The 25,091-nt window shown below is 47.4% G+C and overlaps 1 protein-coding gene across 3 annotated transcripts; it reads left to right on the plus strand.

Moving 5' to 3' along the window:
* The first annotated feature begins 3,768 nt into the window (after positions 1–3,768).
* On the plus strand, positions 3,769–22,766 carry PIGU (phosphatidylinositol glycan anchor biosynthesis class U). Of its 3 annotated transcripts, XM_063404755.1 has the most exons (13): positions 3,858–3,996; positions 4,699–4,761; positions 5,582–5,646; positions 6,940–6,999; positions 7,927–7,989; positions 9,268–9,377; positions 10,988–11,088; positions 12,974–13,071; positions 14,879–15,033; positions 15,568–15,711; positions 16,492–16,616; positions 18,393–18,535; positions 21,258–22,766. In XM_063404755.1, the coding sequence occupies exons 4-13, from the start codon at positions 6,997–6,999 to the stop codon at positions 21,369–21,371; spliced, it is 1,056 nt and encodes a 351-aa protein (XP_063260825.1). In that variant the 5' UTR covers positions 3,858–3,996; positions 4,699–4,761; positions 5,582–5,646; positions 6,940–6,996; the 3' UTR covers positions 21,372–22,766. The 3 variants fall into 3 exon arrangements, with proteins under 3 accessions (XP_063260824.1, XP_063260823.1, XP_063260825.1); XM_063404753.1 differs by lacking the exon at positions 4,699–4,761 and having other exon boundaries at positions 3,771–3,996; XM_063404754.1 differs by lacking the exons at positions 4,699–4,761; positions 18,393–18,535 and having other exon boundaries at positions 3,769–3,996.
* Positions 22,767–25,091: the final 2,325 nt, after the last annotated feature.

Consider the following 25,091-nt stretch of genomic DNA (forward strand, 5'->3'; position numbering starts at 1 on the left):
GCAATTTCTAAATCCAGTAATATCCTTCAATTTAACACCAGTTTTTATCCCTGAACCCTGGAAAAAAGAAGTAATGAGAAGTCATGTAGCTCACAAAAATTAAAGGCATATGAATTTATGGGTGTTTTTTCATTGACAAACCCAAAAGCTGGGTTCTAGCTAGTTTATTGGTTCTAGCCAATAAACTCCAGCAGAAGACAACTTGAAAAGAGGCAAAAGCAACTCAAATGTTTATCAGCAAAGGAGCCCAGTATAGAGAGATAGAGTATGTAAACGTGAATTTCTCAGAAACACCAAAGCCACTAAGGACCAGTAATGACTACAATGCAACTACTGCTGTGCAAAGTCTGTGGTGGGAAAGGTAGAAGGAAACACAGTATAACACTTAAGTGGTTGACTGAAAATAAAACACGACAGCTTGGCTAAAATACATGGTGGGTGAAAATCACCTCTCTGGGACATGGGATAGGGTGGGATAGATCCCACAGGAACAGGAAACATCCCTGAGATATCTAAGTCATTGCACAGGACCCTGATGAAACCTCAGAATAACAACAAAGCTGTGGTTTCCCAAACAACAAAAAAAATGCATTCGGCTGCAAGAGTTGTCAGGGAGAACTGGAGGGTGCCTCAGGAATCAGAACACCTAATTTGTACAGTGAGTCGGGAAAAGGAGTGGCTTGTTTACCCCCAAAAATGTCACCATTGCGTAATTCCAGCAGCGCACACAAGAAGTGCCCAAACCAGCATCTGTTTGCAGGAACAAAGATGAATCATCCCTGAATTGGCTCAGTCTTAAACAGAATGTTTTATCAAAGTTCTGTGATGCAACACCCCCAGGTTGAATTCATCCCCTGAGCACTCCACGTGGGTGCCTCACGTAGGCAGTGCAATCAAGAGAGTGCAGATCTTCCAGCAGCAGCAGCTCTCAATTGCATGTTTTGTTCCATTAGTTCTGCTTCTTTTTGTAAGGCAACAAAACCTGGAGGCTATAGGGCAGGCAGTGTGACAGTCCCCCTGAGAGCTGCATTTGCTGCTCCCTGTGTGGACCAACAACCACTCCACAGCCCCACTGCCACACTGCTGGTGGCACCTTGGCAGGAGACCCCCAAACTTCAGCTCCTCAAACTGCTCCCAGGCCTTAGCACACCCAGCCCTCTGTGCATGTTCCTACCAAATCACTTGCATAGCCAAGGAAGAAAGGATTCCTGTCTTTGGGTACATGCACAGCCTGTTCAGGAAGAAAGGATAGCCAGTAAATGTCCCAATGCTGCAAAAACTACCATCAGTTTGGGGCAAACACCAGGACACAGAAGATCAGGTTTATGCCTCTGGAAAAAAATAAAACAAACAAATTGCTGCACTAACCAAGCAAACCAGAGTTTTCTCACAGTTTTCTGGTTTCTTCCCTGCTGGAAGTCTCCATTCAGCTCAGTGTGAGTCTCTGGCAGCCCCAAGATCTCTACTCTGTTCTGCTGTCATCCCTCTCTGCCCCTTCGTTGCTGCTGGGGAAGCAGCCGGCTGTGCTGGCTGACTTGGAGGAGCACAGCAACACTGCCAGGTCCAAACTATTGCCTATGCAAAACCCATCCCAGCCTAGGTCTCCTGAAACTTCCCTTGATTTTCATAAAGCCTGTAGAACTCCAAGGGTTTTAAAGGTCTGCTCCTCTGTCTCATTTGGCTGAGAGTGGCTTCAGAAGTTCCTGCCAGACAAAAGGCAGCAACACAGCATGTGTGACTTTACTGCAACTCCTTAACAGCAGCTCTAACTCTCCAAATTAGTGGCCATTAGATAGCAACTGATACTCAACTCTCAGATACTTGCCTGATGTATTTGATGCTGTGAGAGGAATGAATATGTCAATTAGTTTAGGAATTTCCCTCCATTCCTAGCCCTGGGATCTCCTGCTGGAGAAATGCTGGAGCAAACTTAAGTTCCAGAAAGAATTGTTGCATTTGTCATAAATTATTCTTTGACCTTTCTTTCCAGTTGGCTTTGCATACCAATTAAACACAAAACAACTGTAGTGGCATGATTCCACATCTGATTCCTGCTGCCCTTGGAGATCGTCTGAATTTTCCCAGGGCTGCATCAGACAGTGCTGGGCAGCACATGGCACAGCTCAGACTGGCAAAATCAGCATCCTGCAGCAGTGCACCTTTAACCACACTACTGTGTGCCAGTCACTCTGCAAAGCACCAGTCACAGGAAGGCCCTCAAGTACTTGGGATCAGAACTGTCATTTGGAGAGAACCAGCACACGAAAAAGAGCATTTCTGATCAGAAAACCCAAGAGACCATTGTGAACAGCTGCAAAGAAGAATCAGCATTTCTGGATTCCTATTTATTCTCACAAATAAATTAACTTGAATGAACTCACCCTGATTTATCAGAGGATGTGCCAGGCTCGGTCAGTCCTGGGGCCATTAAGTCCCAGGGCCAGGCAGAGCCACACTCACAGAGCAGCTTTACCAGCACAACCCACACCTTCATGCCAGAGTGCTTGAGAGCAGAAGAACTGCCACACAACAGGCTGAGCACTGAAGCTCTCCTTACGGCCTTAGGACCAGATCTGTTGTCCTGTGGCAGTGGATGAGACAACACTTGAGGGAAGCCCTGCAAAGGCAGCAGCTGAACCCCAGTGAGGGAGTGAGCACAGCAGGAAACAGTCCACAGACCACCTGAAGGTGGTTTTATAGCATGAAGGGATTAATGTTCCAAGCAGCCATGGTCCAGAAGGTTTAGGTGACTGACCACCTAACCCCACCAGTCTCTCCAGTCGTAGGGACAGCACATGCTAGATCACCTGGGCCTTCAGGGACCACATCCCAGATGAATTCAGCCTTTTTCCATTTCCACACGGGGGTGCAACTCAACAGTTCTGAGGCTGCATAAATCCAACATAAATGTTAACTTGGACATTATCGATCTCTTTTCAATGACAACCCCAGTACACTCAGCAAATCCTAGTTTTAATTACATGAAAAATTGCTGTCTTCATGTACCACATGAAATGTGTTTTCACTATCGCTCTGTTCTTAAGGAGATTGTCATGTGTTCCTTCCACTTGTCTCCATTCAGATGAAGTGTTGTAAAGGCTATTTTTGTGTGAGATTGTGTGAATGGGCTGTGCACGTACCCAGGGACAGGAATGGTGGAACAGTTGTTGGAGACCAGCAGGAAAGTCCATGCTGGGAAGGTAGACGAGTGGAAGTCTCCCCAGAACTCTTAAGCTCTGGAGCTGTTGAAACCGCATAGACTGAGAACCTCATGAGCCTTCTGAACCTAAACACGGCCAGGAGCACTCAGTGCCCTCACAACAGCCGTGGCTCTCACCACAGCCACAGCAAACAGGGGGACAGACACCACGGGGTCTGTGAAATACTTGAAAAATAAAGAACTGTCTGAGGGGATTTTGAAACAATTCGGAAGACACCGACGCTCCTCGTCCGAGCCGGGCCCGGCCTGCCAGACCTTGTACCGGCTGGGCAGAGCTGCCATCCAGAGGCACCTCGGATCCACAAGCGGGAGGGACGGCCCGCGGAGAGCGCGATGCCACTCGAGGACAGACCCACCCCTGTCCTCCGGCTGTGCAGGGGCTATCCCTGTGTGGCCGCCCTGGGCAAGCCGAACGGGACAGCTCAGGGGACGGGAGCGGGGCCCGCGCCCAGCAGCTCCAAGCGCGCTCCTCATAACTGGACACCCCCCTCCCCGCGGCCGCCGTAGTTCCGAGTTGTGCCGGGAGGCGGCGGCGCGAGGGCCGCTGGGATGTGTAGTCTGCCCGGGTGGGCCGGTTCATTGGCGGCGTGCTCCCCGGCGCCGCCCGGGAACTACAGCCGGCGGCAGCGGCGGAGCGCGCGCCGGGATGGCGGCCCCCTTAGTGCTGGTGGTGCTGGCGGCCGTGACGGTGCGCGCCGCGCTCTACCGCTCCAGCCTCGCCGTCTTCATCGCCGAGCGGGTCGAGCTAGCGTCCCCGCTAAACGCCTGGAAGCGAGGTGAGGCCCGCTGGGGCAGCGCGGAGGAGCCAGGGCGGCGGGACCTCCCGAGCCGGGCGGGCAGGGCCTGACCCCGGCCGGGCGCCGGGCTGGAAGCGGCACCGCGGGGGAGGGCGCCCGGCTGCGCCCCGGGCAGGGCCGGGCCGTGCTCGCCTGGGCCCCAACCAGAGCTGCACGAAAGGGCCCTGGGCAGCTGTGCCATGGAGGAGCCCGTGGGAGGCGGCTCCGGGGTGCGGGAGGGCCGCGGGGCTGGAGGCAGGACGTGGCGGTTCACAGGTGGCGGGACACTGGCAGTGTCACACAGACGGGCGCGGGGCCCACCAGCACAGAGCGGGTGGCTCCATCGGCCTGGGCCGGGCCCGTCCCGCTGTCCCTGCACAGGCACCGTGTCGGGGTGGGATTGCCACTGCACGGCCCCCAGTTCACTTCTCCTGGGCAGTGGTGTCCCCACACATTACTAGCGATTCAAATTCTAATCTGAAGGCTGAATGAGGTACAGGGTAATTGGGACTTTTCAGTGATGTTCATCTGTGTATCATCTGAGCCTGTTTGGAGCCTTAATTTATTTTAAAGATGTCCCTTTGGTATCCAGTTATTATTTGGGTGAAAATATTTGTAGTTTTGGAGTGGAAAAGAGTGGCCAGAAGTAATAAAGGCCAAATGTACAAGTGCATTTGATAATCTGAGGCCTCTGTTCCACAGTATGTAGCACTTCATGTTTCCTGTGCTGTTGAATCTTTCTAAATACCACCTTAGAGCACCAAGGTAAGTATCTAGATAGTGAAGGGAAAAAGTGGAATCATCTTGAAAAGTGGGTTGTCACCATACAGGAAGTTGTGGCAGCCAGAATCTATTTCTCCAGCTTGTCACTGAACTGAGCGCCTCTTGTGTTTTCCTGCAGTGTCCTGCCTGTTTCCCTCTGAACAAATGGGCCCATTTCCCTTAGCTCCTTTCACTGCATTCTGCCCAGACCCAGGGAACCTCTGTGCTCAGGAAGGTGGAGATTCTATGGAAAAGCTCCCACATGCATTGCAGGGCAAGCTGTAACTCCATGAGCACAAAGGAGCTGAATTAAGGATACAAAATGTCAGGAAGTTTCAACAAGAGAGAAAGCTTTTAGCTTTGCCTGGCAATATGTCTTCATTTCTGTTCTTCCCTTGTGATTTTGAATGTTTGAGGCCCCTCTATGTCTAATAAGGCAAAACAGTTCAAATTCTATATTATGTTGTGATTTTCCTCTTGGAATTAAGTAATTCTCCAGCAAAGAGGCTATATATCACTTAATAGATGATTCAAAAGGAGGAGATACTATGCATAGGATTTATATAGAGTTAAGTGCAAAAGATTTCACGTAGGACATTTTTGGCTGAAGCAAATAAATAGGTTATGAGTGCCATGTAGGAACATGCATGGCAGAGCTGGAGGTGAATCAGTTCTGGCTGGCTGTTGGCTCTGGGAGCTTTGGTGTCACCCATTCTGTGTGATTCTTAGAGTGTCAGTATTTTAAAAACTGTAGTTTTGTCATCATGACATCTCTTATTTTCCACATTACAGGGTTCTAATGCAGGTGTTTTGTCTGTTTCAGTGGTCGAAGGATTAGCTTTGTTGGATTTAGGAGTCTCGCCATATTCTGGAGCTATTTTTCATGAGGTTGGTTTGCATGCTTGGTTTTAAATGTGATATGCCAGTGGGAGGGGTCTTAGTTTGGCTGCTCAGGGCCTGGAGAAAGCTGGGGGCCTGTTTTGTCCCAAGGACTGCAGAGGACCTGAAATTGTGTGGTTTGTCTGAGCAGTGGTTGTGCAGTGACCAGCACAAGGAAATCCAGGTAATCCCAGTGAATTCCCTGTGCAGGGGCAGGCAGTGTCATATTTGTTACTGCATAAAGAAACTCTGAGACAGGGGAACTCTGTAATAAGTCCAATACTCTGTTTTCACATTCAGCTGTTTCTGTCAGCACAAGCTGGAGCGGGGATGGTGTCACTGTGAGCCTGATAGGATTTACTGGGTATCAACACCTGGAGTCTCTCCATTTGCAGAAATTCTAATACTAGCAGAAGCATGCAGTTTATTTATTCCTCATCTTGAAAACACCTCCTTGCTACAAAAGCACTGAAGTACTTAAGCTTTGTGCCCTTGAATGGCCTTACTGGCATGAAGGTACACTCATACATAGTGTCATCTAGGGTGAAGCAGGTACTTGGTATCCTCTGAAAACTGGATTCTTTTCAATAAATTCTACTTCTTTAGACAGAATTTCTCCCAGACTGTGAAATATTTCCCCATGCTTATTTAAACCATCACATTATTTTTAAAGTTTTTTAAAGAAAATTATTTTCTCACAGTGAAGATTGAATTTGCAACATGTAAATATAGTCCTTCCAGATGAAGCTTTTGTGTGATGGGAATATTCAGAAACATACTTTTCCTCTTACCTTAGAAAGGAAAAACTCTAGGAGTAACAGGATGATAGGATTGTAACCCTACTGCTTTATGTTTTTAACATGCTTTCTTTTTTTGCATTATAAAAGACACATCTAAACAGCAGGGGAACCAGTTACATAGGAAATATTTCAAAAGTACCTGCAGACAACCTGAAAAATAGATTTTCTAGAAAAAATTACTTTCTAAAGTTGGTCTTCATATGCTTTCTATTTTAAGTCTACCACTATTGTAGTGGAATTGAAAAGTTGGAGTAGAATACAATTTTTGGAGTTGATAGTGTCTTTTATAAAGTGCATTGAAGACTTTGTAAGGAAGAAGACCAGTAAGTGTGCTCTGATTAATCAATTTGCTCTGAAAAACCAGTGTTGGAGAACAGGCCAAAGAAAATTACCTTTGGCAGTATCTTGTAGAACTGCTCAACTCTTTTAGTTTGTCTCATCAAATCACCAGTATTTTATCTGGACAGTATTTGATATGGATTTCCCTTTTGCTCTCTTTCAGACCCCGCTGATAATCTATCTCTTTCACTTCCTGATCGAATATGCTGAACTGGTGTTCATGGTAAGTCCTCATGGAAAGCTTCTCCTGAAAGGTCCCATTCAGGGAAACGCTGATTGTGTCTTTCTTTCCACTCCTTCAGCCTCTGTGTAGCTCAAATTCCTGCTGAGCTCACAGTTAATTAGAAAGGCAGCTTTGCCTGTACAAACCCACATTCAGGCTTTTCCCTTCTTGTACGTGTTCCTTCTTTTTTGTGAGTTCTTGCTTAGATAACTACCCCACACAGGGATAGGAAGGAGTCATTTTATCAAATTTCAAATGTTATCTCTTATAAGTAACAAAATACTTTATCCCCCCAGCCTAACCCCTACACTGCTGCTTCTCACCAATCCCTACACTGCTGTTTCTGTCTGCGAAACCCCAGACCTGCAAGGAGCACAAATGGGTTCCTCCCCCAGATGTCTCTTGTAAATTGTTCTCCAAGTTCTTCTTCACAATTCAGAAGGACAGAAGTCCTGTAGCTGGCTGCACATAGCACGCAGGGAAGCCTCTGTGCCCAGGTCCCTGCCAGGCAGGGCTTGTGCAGACCCAGCAGCCATGTGCCCTGTACTCTGCCTGTGCAGTCTGGGGCAGCTCAAGGCACTGTAATGCTGCCCTGGTGGCCATGGGGATTTAACCAGCCCCAGTGTTGCTGTGCTCTCACTACACCAGTGATTATTATCCTCATGTGCTGCTCTCCATGAACAATTTCTTTCCACTTAACTCCCCATTCTCTTGTTTTATGTATATCAATATTTTCGATACAGTGGATGCCTTCAAGGTGAAATGGTGGTATGTGAGAGCTCCGTACAGATCAGCCTTTCAGAATTTTTAAAGCTTCTGTTTTGTTCCCCTGATCTGAGTCAGATCAGAGCCCCTGTTAAATGATCACCAATATTTTTCTCCATTTGTTTATTTTGTTTACAATCAGTCTGTCCCTTGCTTTTTTAGATAACTGATGTGCTAACTGCTGTTGCCCTTTACTTGGCAATCCAGGACTTCAACAAAGTTGTGGTAAGCTGACTTCCCAGTGTCACTGGTCCCCTTCTCCCAGCAAATATAATTATCTTGGGCCTGAGAAAAGATGTGCCAGGGGATGTGGTGGTGTCAAGTCCTTATTGCAGTAAATCTGGTCATATTTTAATGATAAACAAACAGGACTGAATGTGGTAGGCAACAGAGGCATTTTAAAATTTTTGTGGCATTATTAAAGTGTGTGGTAATAGTGGTCACACTGAGTGGTGATCACAGCAGTGTACAATCTTCTACAGCCTGGGTGTTATACCTTGGAGAGGGTTTTTTTTTTGCACACAGCATGAAATGTGTGTGAATACACAGACTAGAAATGTGTAAAGGAAGGAGTGAAACCTTCCAGCACTTCTGAGGTAAGACAGATCATTCTTGGGAGTGTGGTGAAAGTCTGACATCAAATATTTGTTCCCTTCAAATGATAAGGATGTGTATTTGGAAGTGAGGGATTCCTCCCAGCTCTCAAAGAACATTTTGTGTAAGCAGTGCTGTATTCTTCACAATTCCTGAGGGGCAGGGATTAGGTATCAAGATCAGCAGGGAGACTACGTTTTCTACAGCATCTCTGTGGTCTCCCACCCAGCTATGTGCTTGTTTCTTGTCCTCTGACTTTGAGGTTAAAGAAATAACCCAGGATAGAACTGCAGGTATGTAAGAATTCCACATGTGAGTTACTTTGGTTGTTAAGAATTTCCTGCTAGCATCTCTGTCCTGTCTCACCATAGCATAATTCAGTCAGTTCATATTTCAGATTTCTCTTTTGTCTCCATAGAGAGCCTTGGAAAACAAAAGAGATTGAAGAGAGATTTGTCATAAATGTATCCATATTTAAAACAACAAAGACTGCATACATATGGGCTTTGGGTTTTCAGGGGCTTGTGTGTTGAACAGTGAATGAATAAAGTTAGCTTTTCATTAGAGATCTGGAGAGGTGTTAGGAAGATTGAGTACTGGACTCTAGTGTGGTGAATTCACTGGTAGCTGTGTCAAGACATAGACACAGGTAGTCAAGGAAGTTTAAACAAGTAGAAATTATCTGCTTCCTCCTGACTCTCACTTCAGTTGTTAAGTGTTTGGGAAAAGATAGGGGTTTCTTGTTCAAACTCCTCACATAAGTTTTAGCTCACACCAGGGGCTTGAATATGCTCCACTGTAATAGAAAGCCTAGGTAACTGGCTGAGTGATATGAGATAGAATGACACAAGTAGTACAGAATAGTGACTTTCCTCTTCTGACAGTCTTTGATCATTTTCCCTTGTTCAGTTCAAAAAGCAGAAGCTCCTAATAGAACTGGATAAATATGCACCAGATGTGGCTGAACTCATCCAGACACCCATGGAGATGCACTACATCCCCCTCAAGGTAGCACTATTGTAAGTATTGCTCCTGTAGGCTGCAGTGGGCTGCTTTGGTTCTTCCGCTGCCTTTCGGGTTTGTCTCATTTGAGCCTTCAGAAGTTGTTTTTTTTTCCTGCAGAAATTCTGCATTTCCTATTGGCCTTGAATACTCAGTTGGAAAGTGAAAAGCAGATGCATTTACATGTGCTTGTTGCCAACAAATAAATTTTCTGGGGCCCTTTGAGATGGGCTCAGCACTATAAGGTCATTTTCTGGGTAACAAGAATGTTGTATCAGTGCAGATCACATTCCCATTTATTTTGCCTGTATGATAATGTTATCAAAATTGATCCTATGCCTTTCAAATGGTGTCTTTTCAGAAAAGTTAAGAGAATTTTTGGCAGCTGGACAAAATATCTGAATGTCTGCTGAATATCACAACTTGAATATCCCAAATTGCTTATAACAGTTTAAAGATGTTTTCATGTTGTCATTTTATTAATTTCATGTCTTGGTGTTCTGTATAATAAACATTTCATTATTTCAGAAGGCTTCAACTAAACTAATATGCAAGCAAGGTGCCTACTGTTACAGATTTTTTTAACTGATATTTTGACACAAAGAAATTATCCAAATCGTTCTGTATCAGAGAGAGTTCTCCTTTAGATAAACTGCTATTTTTTCTTATTTTCATATTAATTTTTCAAATGGCACATTCCCCATAGCCAGAAGGGCAAAGTGGGTAAATCGCAGACTGTTTTGCACATTGCCACAGCAAAGTTGACATTAAATTGTGCCTGTCCTGCTGTAGACTGCCTTCTGGAAACACTGACAAAGACAGACTGGGACTCAGATGTAGGAAAACTTTATAAAGAGAGAATTAGGAAATCGTCAGCCCTGTCTACTGACTCTGAGTATTTCAGTTGTTGGCAAGGCTGATCAGTACATTATCATACTTACTGTATTGCTAGTCCTCCAAACCTTTTTCTTTGCTCTGAACCTATTTAAATGAGATTATTGTAATTCTTATTTCCAAAAGGAGCTGCCATCCTTGCTAACTAAAGTTTGGCTGAATTCTGGAATGTAAAGTCATTAAGAGTTTTTCTGTAATTCCAGTTAAAATGTGCCAGTCTTGCATAGCTGGCTGGTATTGTGCTCAGATTGTGCCATGGTGACTGTTAAGGCTTGCTCTGCCGCAGCAGGAGGCTAGTTGGGTTGTGGGAAACTCTGCTTATGTCTCAGTTTGGTTTCCATTGTGTTTTCTTCTTCTTCAGAAGTAGGTGTGACTAGCAGAAAAAGTTTCCTTTGGACCAAATAATCCTAGATCTGACTGAATAAATGCACAATGCTTCTCCAAAGCAAGAAACATTTTTGGTAGTCATTTCCTAGTCCAGAACTTGCATTTTGGACATCTTCCCAATGTCTCATTTCTGTAGTGGGCTCCCTGTGGCCCGTGTCCAAGTCTGCAGTCCAGAGGTCTGGTTTTTGCCTCAGATTGAAGAACTGGTTCAGCTGAATTAGTTTGCTGATGAGAGGATCCCATCAAATGTAAATAAACGAAAAGGCAAAGTGCATCTTTTCTTTCTTTGAACATCTCTTTAATTAGATGCTCCTTTGAATGTAACCTGAGCTTTGCTCTTTTTCAGCTACCTGTTAAACCCCTACACTGTGATGTCTTGTGTGGCAAAGTCCACGTGTGCCATCAACAACTCTGTCATTGCATTCTTCATTTTAGCTACAATAAAAGGTAATGCAGTGGGGTTTTATGACTTTTTAGAAAGATTAGAAATGTAGCAAAAAATAAATCCAGGGGAAACTTCACAGATTGCTACAGAGATCTTGCTGAAACATGGCACAAACAGGACTGGAACAAGGTCAAAGTTCTACATGAATTTATGAGATCAAGAGACTTTATAGTCAAATGAAAACTTGCTTTTACCTCAGTGTACCAAGGAGTTTACTCTAAAAACTGACTCCTTTTCCCGGTTTGCTTCAAGTAGTTTCCTGTTCAGGAAGAAATGTGTCTGTGTGTTGCAGAACGTAAGAGCTATTCTTTTGTATGTGAGTATGCACTTAAGTGTCATACACAATTTATTTTCAAAGTTTATCCTTGAACTTTTATTCAAAAGTAAGCATTTGCCTGCAGCTATTGTTTGGCTTTCACTCATGGTTGTAAACATGGTTTGAAATGAACTAATTGAGCTTTGAGGAAGCAGAAGCAGTAACCAAAGATCCAAACCAGCCCAGTGGAGTAGATAGTCAGAATCACAGTTTCATTCATTTTGTGCATAATGCTCGCTTTCTGTTTCTTTTATGACTCCCCAGTGCTAAAATCTTTTAGCCTGTACGACTTGTAATAGTCAATTAAGTTTTAAGGAGTTCTCTGCTGGATCAAAGGAAAGGTCAGTCTGATCTTTTGTCTCCAGCAGGGCCCAGACTCAGGCACTGCAAAAAAAAAAAGCAGATATAGATAGTTTTTTGTCATATTTCCAAAAGAAGTTTTCCTATAAATACTGGCTAATTGAGTCAGGAGGTCCTTTAATTTAAAAGCATTTGCAATAGCAAGCAAGTGGGGATCTATTTAGTTAAACTGACTTTTAGCTATTCACTGATACCCTGAGACCAAAAGTTTGGTCATAGACAAAACTGTAGTGGCTGTCTCGTGGTTTATCCCTGACTGGGAGTGTGGCAGTCTGGGGTTTAAGTGGGCAGAGGATATCAGGTTTTGACTGTGAGTTTTGGGAATTGCTTGTTTAGATCTGTGCAGAACTGAACACTGGATAAAATACAAGATAGGGAGGAGAGTGTAGCTGAAGAGAGGAGAAGCTCCTCACCAAATAACTCTGCCTTTTCCCTTTCGACGGAGGAAGCAGAGAGGAGGTCTCTGACTGTTTGCTGTCAGCAGGGTTCAATTCACTGAGTCAGGGTTCTTGCTGTCTGAGCTCTGTTTTTACAGAAGACTTCCATCAAGTCTGTAGCTATAACCAGGCTACTGCTCTGGGTGCTTATATTTTTATTGTTTAACCTGAGATCTTATGTACATTATTTCTGTTATTGGTAGTTGAGAAATATAAGTACTCAACATTGAGTCACCTCAAATACAGCTGCCTCAACAAACACATTCATATTTATAAGATCACTTGGAAAAGCTGTGCCAGTCCTTTCTATGCCTCAGTTTTGGTATCAGTAAAGCAGAGCTAATGCTTCAGCTGCAGATTTTGCTTGCTCTCTTGCACACAGCTTTGCTGAGGCTGCAGCGCATTCTGGTGATAAGGTTATCCAGCAAGCCCAGTATGGCAGTTCTTACATACAGATAAGACTTAAGTGACTGCATTCCCATGCATTAACAGCAGCCAGCAGGGCTTTCTATAGACTGAATTATATGTATCTCTGTCTCTATGTGAATGACAGGAGATATAAACCAGCCAGTGGCTCTTCCTTATGGGATGAGTCATTTTCCATTCAGAATGTTGTTAACAAGAGGACACCCTGCAGGATACATTCTGCTAAAAACTCCTGTGTCCTGATATTTGTGAATTCCCTGCTGAAAGTTATGAGTTTCTTCCCATTTGGACATGTCTGTATGGCTGTTTATACTAAAAATTCCTTATAAACTCTTTTTTTCTTTGCAGGTAGTGCCTTCCTCAGTGCTGTGTTCCTGGCCTTAGCAACATACCAGTCACTCTACCCTCTCACACTGTTTGCTCCAGCACTGCTTTACCTTCTACAGGTAGGTGATCTCTAACTCTTGGTACGTGTTGTCTTCTTGTAGCTGTGCAGGGACAGTCCTGGGGAGGGGAGTCAGGCAAGTGGAGAATTTCAGAAAAAGTGACTCTCCTCAAGCCATGGCAAGTTTGAGCCCTGAATGGGAATGTCCGTGTTTGGAGAGGAGGGAGCAGGAAGTCTCCTACAGAGCTGGGTGATGTTTCATTTGCCCAAAATAAGTGCTGTTCTTTGTGCCGTGTGAGCAGCAGCAAGGAGCTCAGACCCAGAAAATGCAGGTTTGGGGTTTAATGGCAGAAGGGATGTTGTGGAAAGGGGCTGGTTGTCCTTTCTCCCTCTCAGTTAACAAGACCCTGAATCCCACCAGGGCTGCCCTTGCTAATTTTATCCTGCTGTGGCAGCAAGGTGAGGCTGTGATGCCAGCAGAAGCTCAGTTCACTTCACAGATCATTTTGTGATAATGTTTAGTATTTGAAATTATTATAATTCTGAAATACTGCCACTGTGCATTTCACCAGTCTTTTTTCCTTGGTTCTGATGGTGATTTTTATAGCTTATCTTTACTTAAGCAGCCTGTTCTCAAATCTCTGAGCTTCCAGACAGAATGGGAGTCAGTTCTAATTAATTTTCTTTCTCTATCTGACATGAATGTCTCTTTTTTCCAGGAATTTTATGAGTTTTTGCAAGAAAGAACTGCAGAGTCAGTGTTGCTTTTTCAGTTTGATGATTTTTAGGAGAATTTATATCTTTAATATTTTGGTCTCATTTGTTCTCTTTTAACTTTAGTCAAAGTAAATTGGGAGTGAACTGCAGGCATTGTACTTTGAATTCACAAACAATGAGTGCTTTGATATGTGATTGCCCAATTTGCAACTTTTAAAGGCAGTCATGCCAGTATGTGTCCTTTTATCTAAATTTGTAAATTAATTTTCCTGCGTTCTTTGTACAGAATTAAATCACTTTTCTCTTGCTCTTTTCAATCTGTCCTGCCAAAATTTTTCGTAATGTTGCTTACATTGTCCTAGTAAGTGACATTAAACCCACTCCAGCTGAAAAAACCCAGTGAGCTTTACTCAGAGCCCACAGCAGTCAGGGCAGGTGTTCTGCACATCTCCTGCCACTGCAAGCCCCAGGGCCAAATAGAAAAGCCATGTCACTGACCTGAGCTGTAGAATGCTGAGCAGTTCCCAAAGGTGTTGGCCCCTGTGTACATTTGTCTGTACACAGGCAGTCAGGGGACCTGATGCAGTGAGATATCCCTGTCATGATGTGTTGACTCATGACAAGGACATGTGGCAGTGGCAGGACATTGTCTGAGGAAGCCAGCTTTCAGAGGGGCTCCTTTGTGCTTAGGAACTCAGTGGATGTCCTCTTGCCCTGATTTCAGCAGAGCAGGAGCGCCAGGCCAAGTGGTGGTTCTGGGCCAGGGCTTTCAGTCACCCCATGCAGTGGGGTCGTGCAGGAGAAGACAGGCACCAGTGCAGTATTGCAAACATCTGAGGTAACAGTGCAGCTGTGAGGAGGGGTGTGAAAATCTTACATGTGTGTATGTGCTCACATGAGGGACTCCCTGCAAGCAGAAATGACCAGCTTTGCTACTGTATTTCCAAACACAGGCCTGGGAATGCATGCAATGTGTATGACTTAATTGGCCAGAATGAAGAGCAACAAGCAAATTGTGCTTGAAAGCTGCTCCTTCAAGTGCCTTAGTGCCAATGTTTGATGCTTTCCTTCATCAGTTTAAAATGATGTTTTGAACACTGACTCTGTTTTGTGGCTCCCCACCTGATAAGGTGCTTCTGTTTCTCTTTCAGCGTCAGTTCATACCTATCAAACTGAAAAGCAAAAGTTTCTGGCTCTACACCATGCAGTATGCATCCCTGTACCTGTGCAGCCTGGTGGTGATCATCTGCCTCTCCTTCTTCCTGCTCAACTCCTGGGATTTTATCCCATCTGTTTATGGGTTTATGTAAGTATAAGGATTCTTACTGATGATCTTCTGTCTGGCCCCATCCTCCCCACCCAGGTTGTTTCTTGCCCATCACACACAGGTGTGTGCTTGATCCAGGAAATGTGGTGTCTGTGATTTACTGGCAATGCAATAAAAGAAAAATATTTGGAGGAAAGCAGCCATTAGCCAACTCCAACTTCTGTTTAATTAATAATAGCAAAAATTCTTCTAATTCAAAAATAAAGACAGGAGCTGGTTTCCACTGAGTGATTGGAAATAGATTTGATTGTTGAGCTAGCATGGCTATGAAATACTGCTGTCTGGAAAAATGTCTGCTTGAGAATGGTTTAAATCCTGTTGTGTTATCAGGAAAGATACCTCAGCAAGATTTCAACCTGATCTCCATGTTTTCATCCATTTGGTTTCTCTTTCATGGATTTACAATTTAGGTCCTACATCCAGTAGCACACAATGATTAATTAATGCAGTAGAAGCAGGGCAGCGAAGAACAACCATTAAAAAATTTACTGTGACTTTCTTTTCAAATTTCAGCCTTTCTGTTCCAGACCTGACACCCAATATTGGCCTTTTCTGGTACTTCTTTGCAGAGATGTTTGAACACTTTAGTCTTTTCTTCGTGTGCGTGTTTCAAATCAATGTGTTCTTCTACACCATTCCCTTGGCAATAAAGTTAAAGTAAGTATGAGTGTGTTTCTCTGATATTTTTTTACTCTTAAGTTATCCAGTGGATGCTTCTAAGGCTGAAGTTGGATGTCTCGATCTACAAGCCTGAAGAAGATTTTTAACAGGTCCTATCCTCTTCGTTTCGTATAGTTTCAGCTCTGTTCCTCTTCAAAAGAATTACTTTGGCTCTGCAAGCATCAACAGAGGCAGCAGAAATGGAGGCTGTAGAAGTGCCAGCATAAGGCACTGTAGTCAGAAAGCAAGAACTGGCTGGAACTTCCAGCTCTTCATTGTCAGAAAAAAAGTGAAAACTTTAGGACTTTCCCTGTCTAACTTCATTGACTTCTTGCTGATAAAAACACCCACTAACACACCTGGATTCTCAGTGAGCTTGTCCTTTGGCTTGCACTGATCAGGTGTACTGGAGGGATAACTATGGGCTTTGGGCTTCTCCAAATTACCATCAGAGGCAGGTGCTAATTGCTTCTGGTGCATAGGGCAGAGCTGGGGAAGCACATTGCAGGTGACCAACATGCAGGTGTAAATGTGCACTGAGGGAGGCCCGAGCTTGCTGGGTGAGGGCTGTGGCAGATGTGCCTCCCCTGACTCTGCTGCTCTGCAGGGCAGCTCCGTCCACCCCACCCAGCATTCAGAGCCTAGTCTGGAGAGAACAGGGCTAGAGGAGCCTCTTTGAGCCTGTCCTGTAGCACATCTGTGCCCTTGCTGATATTTATTTGCAGTTTTGAGAGGCCTTACTGCATCCTCTTAGCCTTTGTTTGTTTTCTCTTCCAGGGAGCACCCTGTGTTCTTCATGTTTGTCCAGCTCGCCATCATTTCTATCTTCAAGTCCTATCCCACCTTGGGAGATGTTGCACTGTACATGGCCTTCCTTCCAGTCTGGAGCCACCTTTACAGATGTAAGTTCTTTGTGCTTGATTATTATTTCTCTGGAATGGAAAAGGGCCTGCCAAATAATTAAAGGGTCACCACTAAACCAAACCAGACCCATGTTCATAGGCTCTCATTGCCTCCATGGGGTGTCTACAAGGAGGCTGGATTTTGAAGGCTTTTCCTTCTGGTCTCACATGTCTTTAGAACTTGGGTTGAAATTGGTCAAGGAGGGGATTTTCACTTGTACCTTATTTTTCCCCTCTCTCCAACTTGTTCTGAAGATTATCTTTTTTATAAGAACCTTTTACAGTCTTGCATCCTTCAGATGCTTCACTCCCATTTAAGGCTGTGTAATTTGAACACTGCTCCTGCAGTTGGTGAGTTCCCCAGCCTTAAAGTGCTGGATGCTTTGTTTTGCATCTGCTTGTTTGCTTAGAGTGAAAGTAACTGAATCACTTCAAGCAATTGTCCCGTCTTACCTAAATGCTTCAAAAGACCCTTTTTAGCTCTTGGTATCACCAGAGAGTTTCCTGTGGATTCTCAGTCTATAGAACTTGCTTCCATGGGGAGATTTGGAAGTGTTGTATTTTTCCTGGCGTTACTTGCTTAAACCGACTGCTTTGATCAACCCTGCCAGGTTGTCCAGGCCTTTCACTACAGCCTTCTCCAGGCCAGGCCAAGTGTGTTCATGGACAGCTCACCTGCCTGTTGTAGGTGACATAATCAGGAGTCAGGAGACCTGGAATCCATCTGCCCTGTGGGTTTCAGACTCAGGAGAGCTGAGGCCAAAGCACCTGTGATCAAACAGGGCAGGAATCCCCAGGCTGGCCCTGAGCACATCACAGCTGTAGCAGATAAACTTCTGAAAGTCCTTGCTCAGTGTAATTCAGTTCCACACTCCAAGCATGCAGTGAGAGGGACAGTCATCTGTCACATGCTCCCACCCCCCCCCCCCCCCCCCCCCCCCCGCAGTGTGTGAACACACCTGCTGAACAAGAAGTTTAAAATAAGTGGGAAGAGGTTGAGATTTGAAGATGCCCTCCAAACATCATCTGCCCTCAACTGCAGAGTGATGGGCATGGGCTGAGCTGCAGCCAAGCACAGCAGCACAAGTGTCAGGATGGATTACAGCACTGCTGCCAAAGGACAGGCATAAGCACATCACAAAAAACAAAATCTCTCCTGGCCTGATAGTTCCCAACTCTTTTAGACAAAGTTGTGCTTGGTTTTTGTCCACCTGACACATACTCAGGCAGACTGCTTGGATTCTTGCACCTCCTGATGTCATGTGTCTGTTAGTGCATTTGGCCTGTATGAGTTTCTTCCTTTTATGGTGCTTTCATTTCCTTGCCATCTCCCAAGAAAGTATCTTTTCCTATAACCCACAGATTCATTTTTTTCCTTTGTTTGTAGCTTGATGAGGCAAGGGATTAAAGTGCTCTGCTCTCCAAATTGGGATGCTGCTGGCAAGGCCCCTTTGCAGTCTCTGGTTACTGAAGTGTAGATACCAAAAAGCCAAAATCATCCAACAAAGAGTGTTTGGAAGCAGGACCTAGAAGGAAAAAGCTACAGGGGATTTCACACTGCAAAGGCAGAAGTATTTATTTTGAAGGGAAATACAGTGAATTTCTTATAACCACTATCCAGGAAGTTACTAAAGCAACCTGTGGAAGGTTTTTGAAGGGAAGTATGTCTTGGCAAGTGCCTCTCACCCCCTGCACACACTCTTAAATACCATTGCTGGTTGTGTGACCATGACTGCTCAATAATACATCATTTTAACAGCTGGCTTTCTTTTACAGTCCTCCGGAACATCTTCATCCTGTCATGTGTGCTCATTTTCTGCTCCTTCCTGTTCCCTGTTCTGTGGCATCTATGGATTTATGCAGGAAGTGCCAACTCCAATTTTTATTATGCCATCACGTTGACTTTCAACGTAGGGCAGGTCAGTAGAGTGAGGCAAATGAAGCTGCACTGTGGGCAGGCTGCTGGAGGGGGTGGCCTGTAAGCAGCAGTGAGTCCTGCAGGATGGGGCTGGTTCTCTGCATCCTTTGTGGTCCTGCATAGCAGCTCCCTGGCTCTCCTCCTAGATTCTGCCAGTTCCTCAGGCCCTGGCACGCTAATAGGAAAGAGTTCTTGTGGTATTTGAGCTGTGACTTAACAATCCAACTCGACTGACTGCAGGTTCTGTGCTCTGTTGCTGATGGGCAAGGAAAAGCATTTCAGTATGGCAGGACCAAGCACAAGTGAATGGAGAAGGGGAGCTAAGAGGGGAAATAGAAAAACCTCAGGGCAGTAGTAGTGGGACCAGAAAACAGACAAATGAGACCTGCCCATGCACAAGGACATGGCACCAGCTTTTCTGAGACGCAGCAGCATGTGCAGCGTCCCAGTGATGCCAGGACTTGCCCTCCCTGCCTTTCCTGAGGCCATTCTGGATACATGACTTCCAGCGGCCTTAGGGAGAGCAGAGCTTAGCACCCATGAAGGGTGGAACTCAGTGTACACAGGTGCTACAACCTTTTGAAGTCCTCTGTGCTTCTTGTCAGGTACCTGAGCCCTGGGACAGTTTGACGTGTGGGTGAGCAGAACTTTCCTTTCATGTTAAAGTTGCCTTTATTTTGAATGTGCCTCAGCCATTTATGCTTGTCTACTTGTCCTAAAGCCAGGGGAACACTTTGACCAGGGGCAGAAAATCACCTACTCTTACCCTTGATTAATGGGGAGAACACTGATTTGTTAAAACCAAGAGACTGCACAGGGTGAGAGGGAGAATGGAGATTGTGCTAAGAGGGCCTGATAGGAAACTCGCAGTGTTTCATTATATGTCCTGCTATGGAATGAAAGGAATAGTAAAACTTTAATTAGAAATAGCAGGTATTGATATTCTAAGAGGATTTTATTTCCTGCCTGAGAAAGTCATAGCAGATCCTGCAAGGTCTTGGGCTCTGTGTAAATGCAAACAGTGAAGGTCTCTAGTCTGATTTCCTTGTGAGAAAGACCTAGCCCTCAACCCTACCCACCTCAGCTCTTTCTTTTCCCATTTAGATATCTGCAGAGAAGCTTAGTTAAAGGTAAAATCACCTGCACTGACAGAGCCTGTCAGTTCAGCAAAGCAAGCAGATCATGGCTGTTTCCCTGTCCCTAGGTCTGTTCTCCTTCACACTTTCTCCCCTGACCTCAGCAGTGTGCAGCCCTGTTTCTCCTTCCCCTGCTCTCCACCTGGTCCTCCATCCCCTTCTGTCCTGCCATTGAGCCTCTGCAGCAGCTGCTCTGTTTTTCTGTGCTGTATTGCACAGTAACCCAGGCAGGCTCTGAGTGTCCCTCACTCCGTGCCCTTAGCACCTACTTTAGGTGACATAGTGCCAAAGGGATGCTTTAAGTGGCATCTGCGCACTAGGACACCACCAGCGGGCTGGCACTGAAAAGGTTTTCCACTCTAATTATCTGCTTCTGTTTCCAAGTGGAGGGCAGCAGTCCTGCGGGAAGGTCACTCTGCATGAGGCTAGGTGACAAATGGCACTGCTGAGCCAGCAGGTCACTGCCACAGTCTGCCCCAGCGGTGGCAGCTTTAGAGAATCCACTGTCACCCATTGCTGCGATCTCAAGGCCCCCAGGCATGGGAACAGTCCCACCATGTGCCTCAGTACAACCAAAGGTGTCCTGTCCTGGGGCAGAGTGGATGGAAAGTACCCAGTAGGAAAGGCCCTGGGGGTGCTGATCAACAGCAGCTAAACAAGAGCCAGGTGTGCCCAGGTGGGCAAGAGGCCAAGGGCACCTGGCCTTTCTCAGCCATGGTGTGGCAGCAGGACCAGGGCAGCAGCTGTCCCCTGTGCTGGGCACTGTGAGGCACCTCAAGTGTTGTGTCTATTTCTGGGCACCTCCATTCAGGAAGGACATACCAGAGCTGGAACATGTCCAGAGAAGGGAACTGAGCCCCAGGAGCAGCTGAGGGAGCTGGGAGGGCTCAGCCTGGAGAAAAGGAGGCTCAGTGGGGACCTTCTCAGTCTGCAACTCCCTGACAGGAGGGCTCATATGGGGGGATCAGCCTCTGTTCCCAGGGAGCAAGGACAGGATGAGAGGAAATGGCCTCAAGCTGTGCCAGGGAAGGTTCAGGTTGGACATTAGGAAGAATTTCTTCACAGAAAACATAGTTAGGCATTGGAAGGGGCTGCCCAGGGAGATGGTGTTGTCCCTGGGACTTTGTCAGACTCTGAAGTCCCAGAGCTGTGGAGGTGTCCAAGGAATGCCTGGATGTGGCACTCAGTGCTCTGGGCTGGGTGACATGGTGGGAGATAGGTCCAAGGTTGGACTTGGTGATCTTAGAGGTCTTTTCCAGCTAAAATGACCCTGTGATTCTGGAGCAGCACTTAGATAGAAGGAGTCCTGTGGGTGCAGCTGAGATGTCTGTGCAGCTGTGGCACAGCTGGACCTGCCATTGTCATACATTTTGGCCAGTTTATGGAGGCTGCTGTATGTGAGTCTCCCTTGGTTTAACATGGCAAGGGACTGGACAAGGTGTTCCCAAGGTCACAGTGGCTCCTCCAGCAGCATGTGCTTGAAAGCCCAGGAGCTGCTTAACCCCTGACAGAGTGTCACTGACACGTGTCCCTCTTTATTCCTTGCTCTGAAGCACCACTGACGTGTCTGAACATCTTACTCCACAGATTTTGCTCATCTCGGATTATTTCTATGCCTTCCTCCGGCGGGAATACTACCTCACTCATGGACTCCACTTGACTAGGCAGGACGGGACAGAGGCCATGCTGGTTTTGAAATAAGGACTGCACCACCATTTCCTGGGACATGGGCCACTCTGAGGAATGTGCAAAGCTTGGGGTACATGGGGTGGGTGGGGAAGGTTCCCTGAATGAGGTCTGACTTTGGGAATGATACCTACTGAAAGGAAGGGCTGAGGTTCTGGGGATACCCCCCTGAGCTGCAGGCTCAGCACAGACTGTCAGAGCTGCGTGTCTCCCTCCTCAGCTGTGCTTTTCACTGCGACCTCAGCCAGCAGCCCTGGGCAGTCCAGCAGGAACAAGAGTGTCTGAGCTAAACCCAGGGCTGGAGCTCAGACCATGAACTGTTTTGCACCACTGCTTCTTGCGGGTGTTTGCTTCTCCAAGGATCTTCCCCTCCACCGCTTTGACCAGTAACGCTCCTGCTTGGCACGAGGCAATCTCTGGGTACCTGGTGCCCCAGCCCTGGCTGCAGATTCCATTTCTTGGTTCTGCTGTTGAGGGATCTGGAAGAATCCTGTGTGCTCAGTCACAGTGGGTGCTGTGAAAGGGTTGGGTGACCAAGAATGATGACCTTGGAGGATGGCTGGAGCTGCTGCCACACCTGGTAACCTCAGCACTCAAACACAAGTAGAAACCAGAACTGGGATGGGATCCAGGAGCAGGGTGGGTACGAGGTAACTGCTCTATCCCATTGGAGCAACACAGCCATGCCAGGAGCTGCACAGAGGCATTGCAGATCTCAGAATGAATACTGCTGAGGAGATGGACTCCCACTGCTCCCAGTTTCTGTTGGGTGACAAAGCCTGGCAGTGCCAGGCGCACACTGTGTTGCTGTGATCACCTGGGGCAGCAGCCAGGACCAGGAGGTGTCACGATCTCCCTGTAAGGCCCCAGAGCAAATCCAGGAGGTATCTCAGCCACTGCTGTTCTGGAGTTGTTCCACAGCTGCTTATCACTGGATGTGCATTTGTCTGTGTCACCCCTGTGTCAGTCAGTGCTGGGCTCATGGCTGTGCACGGGGGGCTCCCTTAAATCAGCTCCCCTGGTCCCCCTCCCTGCTCCTCTCTGTGCTCAGATCTCCTCACCTTGGAGCTGCTGCTGCTGCCCCGTGAATGTGACACTCTGGGGTAAAGCCACCAGCTCTGCTGGCTGTGTGGTGGCACTGCGATGTGACCAGAGTGTGACAGTGGCCTCCAGCATCACCATTGCTCCCACGGGACATCCAGAGGGTTGGGAACGTGACACGAAACCAAGCTGCAAACCTGGTACCGATCAGCTGAGAGATGGATGTGCCCAGGCAGGTGTGTAAACAGATGTTCTTTCTTTCCGGACAATTCAAACGTTTGCCTTACTGCACTGCTGTCGGCGCTTCGGGGTGAGGCCGCACCCGGCCAGCCCGGCAAGGAGCGAAATAAACTGTGCGAGTTTTGAACACCTCGTGTGCTCTGCGGCTGTGGGGCTGGATGTGAGGGAGCTGTGGGAGGCGCTGAGAGTCACAGGGAGGGGCTGGGAGGGGATTTGAAATCAAACACGGGTTGGGGAGGGAAACAAGTGACAAAAAAGGAAACAGGTGTTTGGGGCAGGCTGAAACATCCCTGGCTTTGGGGAAGGCCAGGTATGTACAGGAAACTGGGCAGCGGTGGAAGAGAAATGGAGAGGGTGACTAACTGCAGGGAGCTATGGGAGGGCGTTTGTTTTACAGCCCCTCTTTCCACCAAGCCAACGATAATTACCCATGAGGAGGGAGATGGTGACAGGACTGAGGGGCGGCAGGACTGAGCTGAGGGCTGCAGGCACTGTCCCTGTCCTGTGCAGCAGCTGGGTTTGTTCCTGGGGCTGTGCCTGCTCCCACCCCCTGAGGTGGATCGGTCTGGGTATCCTGAAGGAGCAAGTCCCAAATTTGGACTCAGTCCTGAGGAAGGTCGTGGGGTCAGCACTGGGGCAGGGGGGAAGCAAGGACAGAGATGAGCACAGCCAGGGGAGGGACAGGAGCATTGTCAAGGGTACGGAAAAGAAAGGGCAGAGGTATGGGCAGGGTCAAGGACAGGGAGAATGAGGGGGTACAGGGGTGGGGCAGGGGCAGGCACAGCATCAAGGACAGCAACAGAATCAGTCGGGGTATGGAAGGGTGGGGCCAGGAGCAGCGATGGGGATTGCCGTGCTAAGGCAGCTCAGGCAGGGAGCCTGAGGAAGTTTTTGGGTCCACCAGAACTGCCTGCTCGCCACAAAGTGTTCCCAGTGACCAAATGCCAGGCACAAGGAACGCCCAAATTCCCACTGCTATCAAAAGCTGGTGGGCACAACAGAGCAGATGCCCACCAGGGCTGCAGAGGGCCTGCTATGGAGGTGAGGAGCAACCCGAAACTGCCTGCCATGGGCCCAGGGCCTGGGGTAGGCATCAAGGCCATTATGCTGCCATGCAAGGCACACAGGAGGTCTCGGAGTGGCATAAATGGAGCGTTGCTGCACTTGGACCCACAGGCTCACAGCCAGGCTGAGTGGTATGGGGGTGACATCTGTGAGAAGGGGCCGCACTGGGGCCCTGCACCGCTTCCCTGGTCTGCAGGGCCTTGTCCAGAGGCACCTGAGGCTGGCAGGTCCCTCAGCCAGCGATTCCCTCCCTTATCTGCCAGTCCCAAGCTGGCTCCCTCAGTGTGAGGGTCTTGTGCCACCAGGGCCTCCTGGTGTTTGTGTCCAGGTTTTGGTAGTGGAGGAGCTAGAGGAGTGGCTTCTGTGAGAAGCTGCCAGAAGCTTCCCGTGTCTGGCAGAGCCAACTCCAGATGGCTCCAGGATGGAGCCACTGCTGGCCAAGGCCCAGCACAGGTGGTGGTGATGCCGCGGGGATCAGGGATTTGGGTGGAAGAGAGAAACCACTGTGCAGATGTAATTGCACCCACAGAAGAGCAGAGTGAGAATATGTGAGAGGAACAGTCCTGCACACACCCAGGGCAGGGCAGGAGGAGGAGCTGGAGCTGCTGCAGGAGCTGAGATTCCCCTGGGATTCTGTGGGTAAGCCCATGGGGAGGCAGCTGTACCTCTGCAGCCCATGGACGGCCCAGGGATCCACCTGCAGAGATCCACCTGCAGCCCCCAGAGGAACCCACACCAGAGCAGGGGAAGGACTCCAACTTCTCTCCCCAAGCACCAGAAGAAACAAAGGGTGGTGAACTGATCATAACCCCTATTCCAAATCTCCCTGTGCTGCTGGAGGGCAGGAGGCAGAGCTGGGAAGGAGGGAGGTGTGGGGATGGTGTTTTTAAGGTAAGATTTTACTTCTCATTATCCTCTTTGGATTTTGTTAGTAAAAAATTCAGTTAATACATCTCTAATTTGACTCTATTTTGCCCTGAAAATACCTGATGAGGGATCTCACCCGGTTCTTAACTCATGAACATTTTGCTGTTTTTTCTCTGCCCTGCCCAGCTGTGGAGGGCAGTGAGAGAGGCTTTGGCAGGTGCTTGGTGTCCAGCCAGGGTCACCCCACCACACAGGTGTTGGCAGTTGCTACAGCCATTGCAATAGTTGTGTTGCAAAGAGCAACTTGGGATGACCTGTTCCGGTGATACCAAAACAAGGGCAGGCCCTGGCCTCGGGGCTCTGCTTGGTTCCAGGCAGCAGCCGGGCTGAGGAAGAGGTGACAGCCACCGGCCAGCAAGCCCCTGGCTGGAGGGGGATGCCTGCCCACGCATCCCAGCACCGTGCAAGGGGGACACATTTTGGGCCCCCACGAGCCGTGGCAGGCTGCTGGCATCCACACCC

The sequence above is a fragment of the Prinia subflava genome, chromosome 8, assembly GCF_021018805.1.
Source record: "Prinia subflava isolate CZ2003 ecotype Zambia chromosome 8, Cam_Psub_1.2, whole genome shotgun sequence".
NCBI classification, from domain to species: Eukaryota; Metazoa; Chordata; class Aves; order Passeriformes; family Cisticolidae; genus Prinia; species Prinia subflava.

Coding starts and splice junctions, on each gene's coding strand:
- PIGU (XM_063404753.1), top strand. CDS start 3,867: ATGGCGGCCCCCTTAGTGCTGGTGGTGCTGGCGGCCGTGACGGTGCGC. Junction 7,990..9,267: donor AGGACTTCAACAAAGTTGTG/GTAAGCTGACTT, acceptor TCCCTTGTTCAG/TTCAAAAAGCAGAAGCTCCT. Junction 13,072..14,878: donor CACTGCTTTACCTTCTACAG/GTAGGTGATCTC, acceptor TTTCTCTTTCAG/CGTCAGTTCATACCTATCAA.